Genomic DNA, 13,955 nt, shown 5'->3' with positions numbered 1-13,955 from the left:
TAATGTCTATCATTCAAAGACCCCCGTTGTCAAATGCGTACTACCTTTCCCGTTCAACCTCACAGATGTACACATGTACGACATTTATATGCTATCCAACACTTCAGAATTTCCTCACTAAATCAGATTCGCCTTCTAATTATGTAATCAGCTAGCTTGAAATATTCATAGTATATTCTCATATAAGAGGAGTACCGAGATATCGTGGCGTGTGTTTTTATAAAAGGGGTTGAAAAAGAAAAGGAGATGGGCGTAGTGATATAAAATACGCATTTGACATTAGGGTAATTGAATGGGTAGAATTTTCCGAAGTGCTTGAAAATGGGTATTTTGGTTAATGTTCATTGAAAACTCGGTATTTATATCATTATTTCACAATCGGACGAGACATCATAAAAAGTAAAATGTTAATAAATGGATGAGGCATCATTAGTAAATTATGACGCGTTTTCTTATTGCAGATGAGAATGGATGAGTCTAGTAAGAGAAAGGTCGGTCGTACTCATATTGAGGAAGATAGGATCAGTGTGCTGCCTCGGAATGTACAAGAAACTATCCTTTGTTTTATGCCTATACGAGATGCACTGAGAAGCAGTATCTTGGCGAGGAATTGGAGGAATTGTTGGACTACTATTCCAAATCTTGTTTTTGATGAAGACATCTTAAGTGAAAAGTCACGTTATATTGGCAGATCGCGTGGTCTAGAACTAGCAGCTCTTAAATTTGTTAGTGTGATAAGTAATGTTCTCCTACTCCACAATGGCCCCATTCTCAGATTTTCTCTCTGTTTTCCTGGTTTTTGCGATGCCAAGATAATCCTTGATTGTTTTGGTCAGTGGATTCCGTTATTCTCAAGTAAGGGTATCAAGCAACTTTATCTAAAGGGCCTAAAAAATGTTTGGTTCCCCTCTACACCTGCATTTGGAGGATTGACTTTTCTGAAGGAAATCGTCTTAACAGATGTCTCTACTTCAGAACAAAATGTCTTCAATTGCCCTGTGCTTGAGAGGTTGAACTTGTTCCGTTGCAAAGGACTCTTACCTATCAACTTTCGTGCTCCTAATCTCAAATACCTACGTCAGCTGTATACCAAAATGCCTTCAGAATATTCGTTAGCTGGGTTAGAAAACCTTATAGAATTTTCTTGCATGGTGGCTTATGATATGGAAATGCCGTCAGAAACATCCAATGTGGTTAAGGTTTTCGGTTGTTTAAATAAAATTGAGAAAATCACCATATCAACTTCTTTCATTGCGGTAATGTTCAAATTCTCCTTACACCATCTACTGTAACTTTATTTTTCTAATCAACATCTAATTGTTTTTCTGCTCTTTGTTTGCGACTTGTTTCGAAGTACTTGGCTGCAGGAGGTTCTCCAAATAAATTTCCTCATCCACTGCATTACCTCAAGACTCTGACTTTCACTGATATACATTTAACTCGTGTGTCTGAGGTTTCTTGTTTGCTTTGTATGATTCGGAGTGCTCCCAACTTGAGCAAGCTACATATCTTGGTGAGTGCAATCCGCTTGAACTTATAATGTGTCACCAAAGTTATTGTTTGACAATTGCAAAACATATATTAACCATAACTCATTAGGTGGATTGGCTTCGAAAGGATGCTGGTGAAGGGAATCTCAACAATTATTGGGTAAACGTTTCTGAAGATTGTACCATAGATCAGCTTGAAATTGTGACCATCTGTCATCTCAAAGGTCAAAGAACAGAGTTGGACCTAATCAAGTATTTACTTGCCCATTCTCCGCAATTGAAAACAATGTATATCAACTACGTTGCTAGCGTCTTAAAAAAGGATGCAGCAGCAGCAATGACAAAAGAGATGTTACAATACTGCAAAACTTCATCAGGGGCGCAGATCATACACTTGAAACAAATACCTTTTGAGTTATATTATTGACGTTTAGGTTGATGTTTCTTTCAGTGTATCTTTCAATGTGCAAAACAGTTAAGTTGGCTCTGTGGTTAGCTGCGGTCATCCTACCCTCCTAAGAACCTGCGCTAAGCAAGATAAGTGTATGCCCTTTTTTCTTTTCTGTTTCAAAGTGCCCCCTCCCCCGGGACAAAACTTGTAGGGGGGAAGAACAAAAGCATCTTATAAGTTTTAAATTGGATAACATAGATGACAAAGTTCTATGTGCTGTAGACTGTAGACTGTAGTTCATTTCTGGGCTCATTTCTGGATGTAGTACAGTTGATTGGTGAAACTGGTGATCATTTTTATACTTGTTTTGATTAAATTGCTCTGGTTTTATTATTGATTTTGCAAATTGCATCATCTTGTACGTGCTTAAATTTAGAACAGATATCTATAGAAGTTGCCTACACTAGTTACACATCTGAATTAATATTCTGCTTACACTAAAAAAACCCATAAACACCCGCAGTAATGATATCAGGTTGTTCCAAATGATGCACCAACTCATTTACGTGCACTAGAGTAGCTTTGGAAAACAAGTTAGAGATGTTGAAGACGTTGATCTTGTCATATATTGCGTTTCTTGGACAGACTATAATGTCACACACTAATGGTGTTGCTACAGACAATATTCCAGAGTGTAGGAAGTTGTTGAAGCCATCATGAACCAGAGATGATTCATGATGATTGAACATTTGATCAGGTTTCACGATTTCAATCCAGCGAGACAGTGACTAGTAGTAATCCTAACTCCAACATTAGTGACATTCCAGATGCTTACTTAGCATCATTGGTTGTGATTTAACACAAGATGGTTATGACTTAACACAAGAAATTTATTGGTTTACATAAGATTCTGTTTGTACAATGTAAAAATATTTAGAAAACAAGAGTTCACAACATCTTGTTGACATTAACAAGATCTTTACTTCAACTTCGATGAAGATTCCAAAGATTCAGGTAAAACAAGAAATAACAACCAATCATCATTCAGATTCATCTCTTTGATCCTGTCAAGAATGCACCACAAAGAAATCCCATCAGAATCCCTTATTAAACAAATATGACAAGATTTGAGGCCAACTACTTGCTCTTGATTGTCATATTGGTGGTACTAGTCTGCTGTGGTTACAGAAAGATCAAGTTAACAAAACCGATGAAAGTCCAGTATCGTTACTACAAGTCACAGTGTCACACCCCATAATCTTCATGAGGCTTCTCTCTTCTTTCAGTTGAGCATATTAGCAAACCTGATCGAAATTAAGTCACAATAGAAACAAAATGGATGGTTACATTGTTCGCCGATATGTTATGTATTTTACTCTCTTCGTATCGTCCCAATGGATAGTTTGCATTCAGGCAGGGTACGGAAATTAAGACAAGTTAAAAAAAAGGATCAATATTAAAGTCGTTTCATTGTTCCATTGAAATATATTAAGTGAGTCATTTATTGCAAAAATGAATCAGTTTATTCATAAATTTGAGAAATTGCATCAATTCAGTTATTAAGAAGTTGAAAATTTGTATCAAACGAATTTTCTAATTAGTGGCCAAGTTGAGTCATTTCTACAGTGACTAGGGGACAAGTTGAGTTATTTCTACTGTGAATGATTAATTTGACATATTTGGATGTAGCGAGTATGTATTTAATATTTAATCCGAAGAAAAAGGCGGGTAAGTTAATGGACCTTGTAAAATGAGCGATGAAAAATATGGTAATTTAGTAAATGTTAATAATTGAAGGCTGATGGATAAAAATATCACCTTTTTGTGCGAAGGTCACAAAAATGATGACTTTGCAAGAAGGTTCCAGCAGGGATTGAAGTTAGAAATCTGCGGTGGAGTTGTAGCCTTGCAGCTCAAGACATATACCTCAGTTGTCCAAGCCCCTCTAGTAATAGAGAGTGACCAGAAGTTAGCCGCCGAGGAAAGGGACGATAAAAAGAGAAAATTTGATGGTGGTACGGATACGGCGGATCAAGGGGAATCCAATCAGAAGTTTCCAAAGCCATTCAGAAGGAATATAAATAGGAGGTTCAGAAGACAGATTATTCCCCAGGCCAGGCCTACTACTACTTCAGTTGCTTCCACTCCAACTCAGTCAGTCAATTAAGCGGTGGATTGTAAGTTATGTGGCAAGAGACATAGTGGTCTGTGCAGAAGGGATGTTCAGTGTTTCAAATGTCATCAGAAGGGTCATTATGCATCGGAGTGCAACTCGGAGAAACCCGTAGTTACTTGCTATAACTGTGGTTAGGGGTGAGCATCGGATGAAACGGTTGGGTTTGGACAACAAAACCACCATAACCATATTTTTCGGTTTTTCAATCCGGCCAACCATAACCGTAACCATGACCATTAGTATATAACCATAACCACCCAAATTATAACGGTTCGGTTTGGGCGGTTTCGGTTTTAAACCGTTAAAATAAAAATGTAAGTCTGAAATGGACAAGTATGTTATGCTGACAAAAATTCTCGCCATTGTAGGTCTTCCAGTGTGCCAATGCAGATTGTGGTCATTTCTACCATCCAAATTGTGTTGCCGAACTCCTCCAGCCTTGTGATACATTGAAAACTAAAGAACTTTAACTGAAAATCCATTCTGGGGAATTTTTTGTGTGTCCTGCCCATAAATGTAATATATCATATATGTATGGAAGGAGAAGACAAATCAGTTCATGGGTTGCAATTTGCAATGTGTAGGCGCTGTCAAAAGGCATACCAGTCTGGAGGTGGCTTTCAAAAAAAAAGAAATGGAACTAACACCAAAAGAAATAGAACTAATAGTCTTGACTACTGACTACATAACATAAATAAAAAATCAAATTACAACCAAATATAAAATTACAGTCTTTAGCATGACTCCATGAGTCCATCACACAAGTACACAACCATAAATCTGAATTATTTAGCATGTTGATTTGCAGGGTCTGTTCAATCTCCATCTACTTGTTAAATACCATCTTTTTCACCGGCCTCAACAGCCTCATCTAAATCTGTAATAATTGAATATCAAACAGTTACAACATGTCAGCATCTCATATTAATAATCACAAAAGTAATGACAGGCAGTGCTTGTAATAATACACAGTTTATTACTTTGTACCTTGCGCTATTTCTTCATATTTTTCCAAGTCTAGAAGCATTTCACGGAGTTGTACAGGCTGTTTTGGGGTCTTTAACCAACTCTGAGCGCAAAGTGAAATTGATTTCAGGTTCCACAATATTAATCGATGGACTCGACATAATTGTATTCTCTGCATTATTAAACAAGTGAAATTGATAAGTTAAAAGAACTTACCATACAATAAAATTTAAACATATGTGTTCTCACAGGACTTTTATCAAACAAATATGATAATGTTCAAGAAATAACAAAGAAACTAAATCAATCCAAAGCAATCCAATCAAAGAAACTCAAGTTCGAAATCAAAGAATGAAGATATATATTATATTTATATATACAAATATACAATGAAGAAGAATAACTAACAAGCATAAAAATTAGAAATCAAACCTATAATATATGAGTAATCAAGACTTGAAAGAGGCTTGAGTGAGACTTGAGATGTAGAAGTGTAGACCTAAAACTCTAGAAATGTAGAATTGTTATGTGTTTGAGAGAAAGTGAAGAGGGAGCGGCTTTTTTTAGGGTTAAAACTTAGACAGAGAGAGTGAGAGACTAAGTGACTCAAGAGATTAAAAATTAAAACTGTGAAATCTTTTCAAGTACAAAGCCGTATGCAAATTAGATAATGGGTCGGCCCATATAAGTATATAACACTTAAAACTTTAAATTCCAGTGTCTATTCCCTATTGTATCAATCACACTATCACTTAAATATTATATATATATATATATATATATATATATATATATATATATTTATTTATTTATTTATTCGGGTGGTCCGGGTATAACGGGCGGTTTGGTTATCGGTTTGCGGTTCGGTTATATCGGTCAATATAAAATACAAAACCAAACCCAACCATTATTTTTCGGTTTTTAAAAAAATGAAACCATAACCAATCCAAACCGTTATAAAACCGTAAATTTCGGTTTGGACGGTTTGAAACGGGTGGTTTGGGCGGTTTCGGAAAATTTTTGCTCACCCCTAACTGTGGTAAGGTTGGACATTTTGCTAGGAATTGTAAGACTGCTACCCAAGGCAGTATTGGAGGTAGTGCATCTCAAGGACCCGCATCGAGTACAGCTAGAGCCAGAACCTTCAAGATGACCAAGAGATCCAATGCTCAGGATTCAGATGTGGTTACAGGTACGCTTTCTCTCAACTCCGTACCTGTTAAAGTTTTATTTGATTTAGGAGCATTTAAGTCTTTTATATCGAAGGATTGTGTGAATAAAATGGAATTAATGTTATAAGACTTAGCCGAACCTTTGACTATAGAAGTGGCTAATCAGGATAAAGTCTCAGTGAGTCAATTTTGTCCTAAGTGTCAACAAGAAATCCACGGGCATTCTTTTTCGACTAACCTAATACCTTTCGAGCTAGGAGAGTTCGATATAATTTTAGGAATGGATTGGTTGTCCCAACATAGGGCAAATATTGACTGTAAGAAGAAAAAGATTGTGATGTATACAGAGGATAACAACAGGGTAAATTATCAAGGACAAAGGCATGAAAAGAAATTTATCTCGATACTGAAGGCAAAGAAACTGTTAAGACAATGATGCGAGTCTTACTTAGCCCACATAGTAGACACCGAGAAAAAGGTGCCTAACCTGGATAAGATTCCAATAGTAAGAGAATTTTCAGACGTCTTTTTAGATGAGTTTCCAGGATTGAAAACTCGATATTTATATCATTTTTTCACAATTGGATGAGACATAATAAAAAGAAAAATGTTAACAAATGAATTGGGATGGAGGGAGTTTTGACTATTGAGGTTGTTCGTTATTTATCGAAATTGACTAGTAAATTATGACACCTTTTTTTACAGAAAAGAATGGATGAGTCTAGTACGAGAGAGGTCGGTCGTACTCATATTGAGGAAGATAGAATCAGTGTGCTGCCTCAGAACATACAAGAAACTATCCTTTTTTATGCCTATACGAGATGCAGTGAGAACCAGTATCTTGTCGAGAATTTGGAGAAATTGTTGGACTACTATTCCACATCTAGCTTTTGATGTATGCATCTTAAGTGAAAAGTCACGTAATTTTAGCAGATGTCATGGTTTCGAACTAACAGCTCTGAAATTTGTAAGTGGGATAAATAAAGTTCTCCTACTCCACAATGGTCCCATTCTCAGATTTTCTCTCTATTTTCCTGGTTCTTGCAATGCTCAGATAATCCATGATTATAATGATCAGTGGATTCTGTTATTTTCAAGGAAGGGTATCGAGCAACTTTGTCTAAATGGCTCCTTTCGTCTAAAATTTAAAGCACGTAATTTCTCTTCTTTAGATCTGACTCATTTGGACCTAAGAAATGTTTAGATGTCTCTTCTTCAGAACAAAACGTCTTCCATTTCCCCGTACTTGAGAAGTTCACCTTGTTATATTGCAAAGGACTCTCATCTATCAACTTCCGTGCTCCTAATCTCAAATGCCTACGTCAAACACTCTCTATCTCTCCATCTCTCTCTCTCTCCCCTTCTCTCCCGCTCTCTCTCTCTCTCTCCCTCCCTCTCTCGCTCTCCCTCTCTCCCCCGTCTCTCTCGTGAGATAATCGGGACAAGTCCCAAAAATAATAATGCGCTACTAGTGAAGTTAGTAATTTTGATATAAATAATCAATTGACTTGATCTTATAAACACCTCAAACACATTAATTTATATTAACATAAGATATTAAAAAAATTCACATTATTGGTAAAATATTCTCGCCGGACTTGTAATTTAAATTTACTAAACGTAGAATGTGACGATGTTTTTCGGTCGGGTCATGTAGTCAAATTTCGAGTATTTTTTGAAAAATGGGTCAAGTTCTAATTTCAAATTGGAATAAAATAAAATGCTTTTACTCATTATAATTCGAGCTCATCTAAATATGTAATACCATCATAGATTATTTATATATAAGTGATTCTATTTTCAATATTTTCTTTAAAAATTATTTATGTACATTTTAATTACTTTTTATAATAATAAAATATGTTTAAAATATATGAGATACATTTTTAAACTAAAAAAAGATTAATGAATAAGATAATAATTCATTTATGTACTATATCTAATTTTGTATTAATTCTTTAAAATTAACTATACAAATATTAAAGTAACTATTTTTTTTATGGAATTCAAGTAACTATCTTTAAAGTTAAATAAAATATTCATTTAGCACATTTACATATTATGTGTATGATAAAAAGCACATGTGACATTATGGTGTAATGGTATGAGGTTGTATAGGTGAATGAAATATCACGAGTTCGATTCCCACAAAACAATCTTTTATATTAAAATTAAAAACAGGGGTAGTTTAGTCTTTTCAATGAGACTTTTTAATCTCACTAATTATCCCGTTGTTCTCCTATTATATATATAGAAGAGATATGTTAATTTTTGTGATAATGTGATGTAGAGCTGGATCGGGAGTTCAGGAAATTGGGTCGAAAACAACAGGTTTAAAGAAGCCCATTAGCCATTAGTCCATTAACATCTAAAATTTTCATAAATATTTGTATTTGTCGGAAAGCGCCCAAATTTCAGCAATTCTTGGTGAAGCTTCTCTCCTCTTTCGGCACATTCGCAACGTAAGTTTTATCTTTTCAATCTTCTTTTGCTCCGAAAATAATAAAAAATTAGTCCTGGAAATAATATTTGCCTGAAAATCAAAATTTGTATTATAACAAGGAAGTCATTCATTGCAAAAATGACTTAGTTTAGTCACAAATTTGAAAATTTGCATTAATTTTTTACTGAAAAGTTGACACAAATTTTCAAGTTAACGGCTAAGTTGAGTTAGTTCAATAATAGCGAGTGATAAATTTTGTATACATGGGTGTAACGAGTAATGTGTGATAATTAATATGAAGAAAAAGTGGGTAACATGAAGAAAAAGTTAGTAAGTTACTGGACTTCACTAAATATGCGATGAAAAATATGTTATTTTAGTATATGTTAATAATTGGAAGCTGATGCATAAAATTATTACTTTTTTGTGCAAAGGTAATTTTGAAAGAGAGTAGTTGTAATTCTTAAATGGAATATGCATTTGATGTCGGGGTATTGTTGATTATGCATTGTTGGAGTATTGTGCAATACACATGTTTAGTTACAGTATTTTGTAGTATTGTGTAGTAATATTGTACTTGATACGCATTTGGATTTGGGGTATCTTATAGATAACCATATCAGTAACGTGTGCTCAAAACTGCGTTCTACCTTTCCGGTTCAACACATATATTTATATACATAAACATTTATATGCTATCCAACACTTAAGAATTTTCCTCACTAAATCAGATTCGCCTTCTAATTATGTAATAAACTAGCTTGGAATATCTATGCTATCATATATTCCTGGCATATTTTTATAGAAGAGATGGACGGAGATATGACGGCATGTGGTTGTATAAAAAGGGTCGATATATTTTACATTAGACTGCCTTCGTTTCATCCCGATAGATGGTTAACTTTCGGATTTGGTACGAAAATTATGACAAGTAAAGAAAAGGAAAAGAGAATATATATTGGGAAATATTAAGCAAAACAGTTTGAAAATATCAAACTACACTCACCTTTTTTTCCCTCGGGGCTTTGATTATGATTGTTAGGGCAAATTTATCTTTTCAATCTTTTTTTGCTCCGGAAATAATAAAAAAGTAGTTCTTTATCTCAAAAAAAAGTAGTTGATAAAAATACGTTATTTAGTAAATATTAACAATTGGAACTTGATTGATAAAAATATCACTTTTTTGTACAAAGGTAACAAAAATGATAATTTTGAAAGGGAGTGGTTGTAATTCTTGAATGGAATATGTATTTGATGTTGGGGTATTGTTAATTACGCATTTGTTGTTGGAGTATTGTGTAATACACATGTTTGGTTAGAGTATGGTTGTAATTCTCGAATGGAATATGCATGTGAAAATACACTTGACTAGTTGATGTGAAAATACATTGGCAAAATTCATCTTTGTAAATGGTCCACAGCAAGGACAATAATTTTAAGATCTCTTCATCTGAACTTCCTATTAATTATATAGATCAAGAACGAAGTAAAACACAAACTTAAAATATTTCAACACACCGTACTCAATGATAATACCACACAAATGATTCTTGATATTATGCAACCCGAAGAAGAAGAGCATGATGCAAGAATGAGAATGGCTGTTGTACACCTTCATTATCAACGTTAGAGAGTGAATTTTATCCCACATCATGGTGGTTTTATTGTGAATCATCGTGTGATTAATCGAAATAGGGAAGAAGGTCATACTAGACTGTATCATGATTATTTTTCTGATACACATACGTACACAGAAACATAATTCCGTCGAAGATTTCGAATGCGTAGATCATTATTTCTACGAATTGAGGAAGCAGTTGCAACTCATGATTACTATTTTACTCAGCGAACTGATGTTGTAGGAGTTCATGGACTGTCATCTCTTCAGACAATGACAGCTGCACTGAGGATGCTTGCATATGGAACGACAACTGATGTTGTTGATGATTACGTACGTATTGGTGAGAATACAACAATAGAGAGTCTAAGAAGATTTCTTAAAGCAATTGTGGAAATATTTGAAGTAGAATACTTGAGACGACCAAATGAACAAGATGTCTCTAAATTATTGGCAGAGAATGAACAACGAGGCTTTCCTAGAATGCTGGGTAATATCAACTGTATGCACTGGAAATGGAAAAATTATCCAACTACTTGGCAAGGTATGTATACAGGTCATGTTCATGAACCAACTATAATATTAGAAGCCATAGCTTCAAAATGGATTTGGTATTCTTTTTTTGGGCTTCCAGGATCATTAAACAACAACAATGTATAAGACCGGTCTCATCTATTTGAAGATTTGGCTGAAGGCCGCGGACCTGAAGTGAAGTATACCATCAATGAGAATGAATATAACATGGGATATTATCTTGCTGATGGCATATATCCTTCATGGCCAACATTTGTAAAAACTATTCCAAAACCTCAAGGTAACAAAAGAAAGTATTTTGCAGCTACACATGAGTCCATTAGAAAAGATGTTGAAAGAGCATTTGGAGTGCTACAATCTCGATTTGCAATGATCTGTGGTCCATCACGATTTTGGGATGTCGAAACAATGAAATATATTATGACTACTTGTGTAATATTGCACAATATGATCATTGACGATGAAAGGGAATCATCCCTCGAAGAAGAACACTTTGATTCGGATGTCGAAATACCAGTTGTTACTCGAATTCGCAATCATCCGAATAATCTACGAGAATACATACAGGTGCATCAACAAATTCGAAACAAACCAGCTTATTTTCAATTGTAAAATGATCTTATAGAATATCTTTGGCAGATCGATGGCGGTGACCTGAATTAAAATTATATTTGTTATGTAATTTCTTTTTATGTGTTTTGTAATTTATCTTTTAAATAATATGCTTCAAGATAGACAAAATAGTAAGAATAATTATATTAAATGAAGTATACTAAATTCGATTACATAACAAGCGCAAACCAAATTAATCAAGTACATTTTCCATAACAAGCGCAAAATAAATTACAAAACATTTTTCAAGATTTTAGCTTTCAAGGCATCATAATATTTTCTTTGACCAATTAGCATTTTACTAGTATCCATTGCCATGATGTACCTTTCACGATCCTTCCTTTGTCTTTCGCGCTCCTCCTTTTCTAAGCGAACCTGCAATTTCTCTTTTTGTAATTGCATCATCTTCATATGCCTTGCCTTTTCTGCTCCTCCTTTTGCATTTGCGTCATTGCTTTCTGAAGCCGCAAACTCATTTTTATAGATTCAGTTCTCGAAGAAGCAACAACTAATGCATCTTTCTGCATCGATTTAAGAATTTCTAAGTTTTCTCCATCTAATGCATCATATGCAGTTTTTTTTAATTTTTTTCGCAGCTTTTCTTCCTATTGGACGCTCCATTCCTTCTTCAGATTCCATATAGGCAGATTCTGGACTATCAACTGATGGAGAAGACGGCTGGTTCTCCTTCATGTTTAGCTTTTTTTTTCCAAGGTAGCCGCATATTTTGGTGAATGGCGCAACTCATTCCAATGCTGCATGAAAGGAAATTTCTCTTTTTGTATATCCTCGTACATCGTCATTGTCTCTCCAACCTTCCAAAGATGAAGTAAATCAGGGCACTGTAAATACGGATACGTATAGAACAACATCTCTGTAGATGCATTCATCAGAACTTAATAAACTCAGATCTTTCCAACACACTTGCAGCATGTCTGGGAAATTACCTATTTAATGTTAAAACTAAGTCAAGCATAAAATAACAATTAGAGTGTTAATATCAAGTTCTGTTAAGGAGACAAGGAGTCCTGATGAATCTCACCAGAAAAGTTATAACATCTAAAAGTAAGATTGTTGTGATCTATTTTGTTATAATATAATTTACAAGATTGTGATCACTAAGTGGACTCACTCAAAATAATAAAGTCACTTCACCACTTCTGCTAGTCAAAAAACACAGCTCCTCTGATCTATCAAGATCCTGCCAAATTAGCAAAAAAAAAAGATCCTGCCACTGCCATATCACATATACATGCCTCTTTCACAGGTTATAGAGCTTTAAGTAGAAAAATAGAATTTCTACAATCAAAATAATACTTGATTGATTAAGAGTTTGAGTATCGAGTCTTATAAAAATATTTCTACAAGGGCAACGATAATATATATCCTCCAGTAAATACATCAAATTATTATTGTATCTCATCTCTCCTATAAGTCTATTACAAGTACAAATTTGCTAGATTCCTTTCCCATAAATTACAACATCACAAGGTTGCAAACTTCAACTATTCATAAACAATAAAGTACACATTCGTCAGTATAGAAATTAACTTTCTCAGTTTTTATTTCTTCGACCAAAAATTTGATATATTCATGCATATTAATATTAATATTGCTCGATTGATATTAATATTAATAACTGTTGTGCTACCTCCAAATTTAGTTTCCTATAAAGAAAAATACCTTGGTAAATTCAATTGTAGGCAGTGTTGGAAAAATCGGGAATCGGGGAAGATCGGTCGAGCTACCGATTTAGGATTAATTGAAAATCGGGGATTAATCGGAGTAAAAATCGAATGTATTATAATATTAAATTATATTTAATATATTATTATGATTATATTAGTTATTTATTAACAAATATATATTTATTATATCATAATTTCTATAATTATTCATTTTAAAATTAATATAGTATTTTAATTTTAATAAAAAATTATATATACTGCAATAAAGAAAAATTCGTAAAAATAAATCGGATTTCAAAGATCGAATCGGTCGGATACTTTGTAGGGGATTAATCGAGGATTTTTTTAAAAATCGGGGATTTTTAGAACACTAATTGTAGGAGGTTTCAACAAATCATAGCACATACAAAGTCACAACTGAATCCCTAATTTGATACAAATTAAACAAAAACAGGAGATTGAAAATACATACATGTGCTTGCAAATTATGTGGCGGGAGAAGAAATAAAGCAGCGGGAGATGATGTGGATAATTGGCTACAGATGTGGAGTCCTTCAATAAATATAGCCAAACATATCAGAGTGGCTATAATTTATGCTAAGGGGTTTAGGTGGTTGGAGAAGAAAAAATTGGAGACATTGGCTATAAGTGATACTGTAGAGTGACAGCTGGAACTTATTAGCTAAGGGGAAGAAGGGTTGGAGTCTTGGAGATACTCTAACAACCAATTATCATCCAGATTCATCTCTTTGATCCAGTCAAGAATGCACCACAAAGACATCCCATTAAATCTTTTTTACATTTGAAGTGCCAATTCTTCCTTTTCTAAAAATCCGGCGGGATATGAATTGGAAAAGTCAAAGAG

General features: G+C 34.2%; 2 protein-coding genes and 1 long non-coding RNA gene across 3 annotated transcripts; 2 read left to right on the top strand and 1 right to left on the bottom strand.

Annotated features, from left to right (window-relative positions):
* The first annotated feature begins 464 nt into the window (after positions 1-464).
* Positions 465-2,103, top strand: LOC141683080 (F-box/FBD/LRR-repeat protein At1g13570-like). The gene is made up of 3 exons (XM_074487780.1): positions 465-1,256; positions 1,355-1,513; positions 1,600-2,103. The coding sequence occupies exons 1-3, from the start codon at positions 468-470 to the stop codon at positions 1,915-1,917; spliced, it is 1,266 nt and encodes a 421-aa protein (XP_074343881.1). The 5' UTR covers positions 465-467; the 3' UTR covers positions 1,918-2,103.
* Positions 2,104-4,275: 2,172 nt separating this feature from the next.
* LOC141683082 (uncharacterized) lies at positions 4,276-5,669 on the bottom strand. The gene is made up of 3 exons (XR_012560104.1): positions 5,456-5,669; positions 5,045-5,195; positions 4,276-4,934 (listed from the first exon to the last, which is right to left on the bottom strand). It is a non-coding gene; the product is annotated as an uncharacterized LOC141683082 (long non-coding RNA).
* Positions 5,670-10,418: 4,749 nt separating this feature from the next.
* LOC141684886 (uncharacterized) lies at positions 10,419-11,453 on the top strand. The gene is made up of 3 exons (XM_074490024.1): positions 10,419-10,800; positions 10,939-11,357; positions 11,430-11,453. Exons 1-3 carry the CDS (start codon positions 10,419-10,421, stop codon positions 11,451-11,453), a joined length of 825 nt encoding a protein of 274 aa, XP_074346125.1.
* Positions 11,454-13,955: the final 2,502 nt, after the last annotated feature.

Source organism: Apium graveolens, chromosome 9 (assembly GCF_009905375.1).
Source record: "Apium graveolens cultivar Ventura chromosome 9, ASM990537v1, whole genome shotgun sequence".
Taxonomy (NCBI): domain Eukaryota; kingdom Viridiplantae; phylum Streptophyta; class Magnoliopsida; order Apiales; family Apiaceae; genus Apium; species Apium graveolens.
This window is presented reverse-complemented; position numbering and strand designations above follow the sequence as displayed.

What these genes read in the sequence shown, in the direction of transcription:
- LOC141683080 (XM_074487780.1), top strand. Translation starts at nt 468, where the DNA reads ATGGATGAGTCTAGTAAGAGAAAGGTCGGTCGTACTCATATTGAGGAA. An exon ending in TATCAACTTCTTTCATTGCG is followed by an intron (nt 1,257 to 1,354) that starts GTAATGTTCAAA and finishes CTTGTTTCGAAG; the next exon opens with TACTTGGCTGCAGGAGGTTC. An exon ending in TGAGCAAGCTACATATCTTG is followed by an intron (nt 1,514 to 1,599) that starts GTGAGTGCAATC and finishes ATAACTCATTAG; the next exon opens with GTGGATTGGCTTCGAAAGGA.
- LOC141684886 (XM_074490024.1), top strand. Translation starts at nt 10,419, where the DNA reads ATGCGTAGATCATTATTTCTACGAATTGAGGAAGCAGTTGCAACTCAT. An exon ending in TTATCCAACTACTTGGCAAG is followed by an intron (nt 10,801 to 10,938) that starts GTATGTATACAG and finishes ATCTATTTGAAG; the next exon opens with ATTTGGCTGAAGGCCGCGGA. An exon ending in ATCTACGAGAATACATACAG is followed by an intron (nt 11,358 to 11,429) that starts GTGCATCAACAA and finishes TATCTTTGGCAG; the next exon opens with ATCGATGGCGGTGACCTGAA.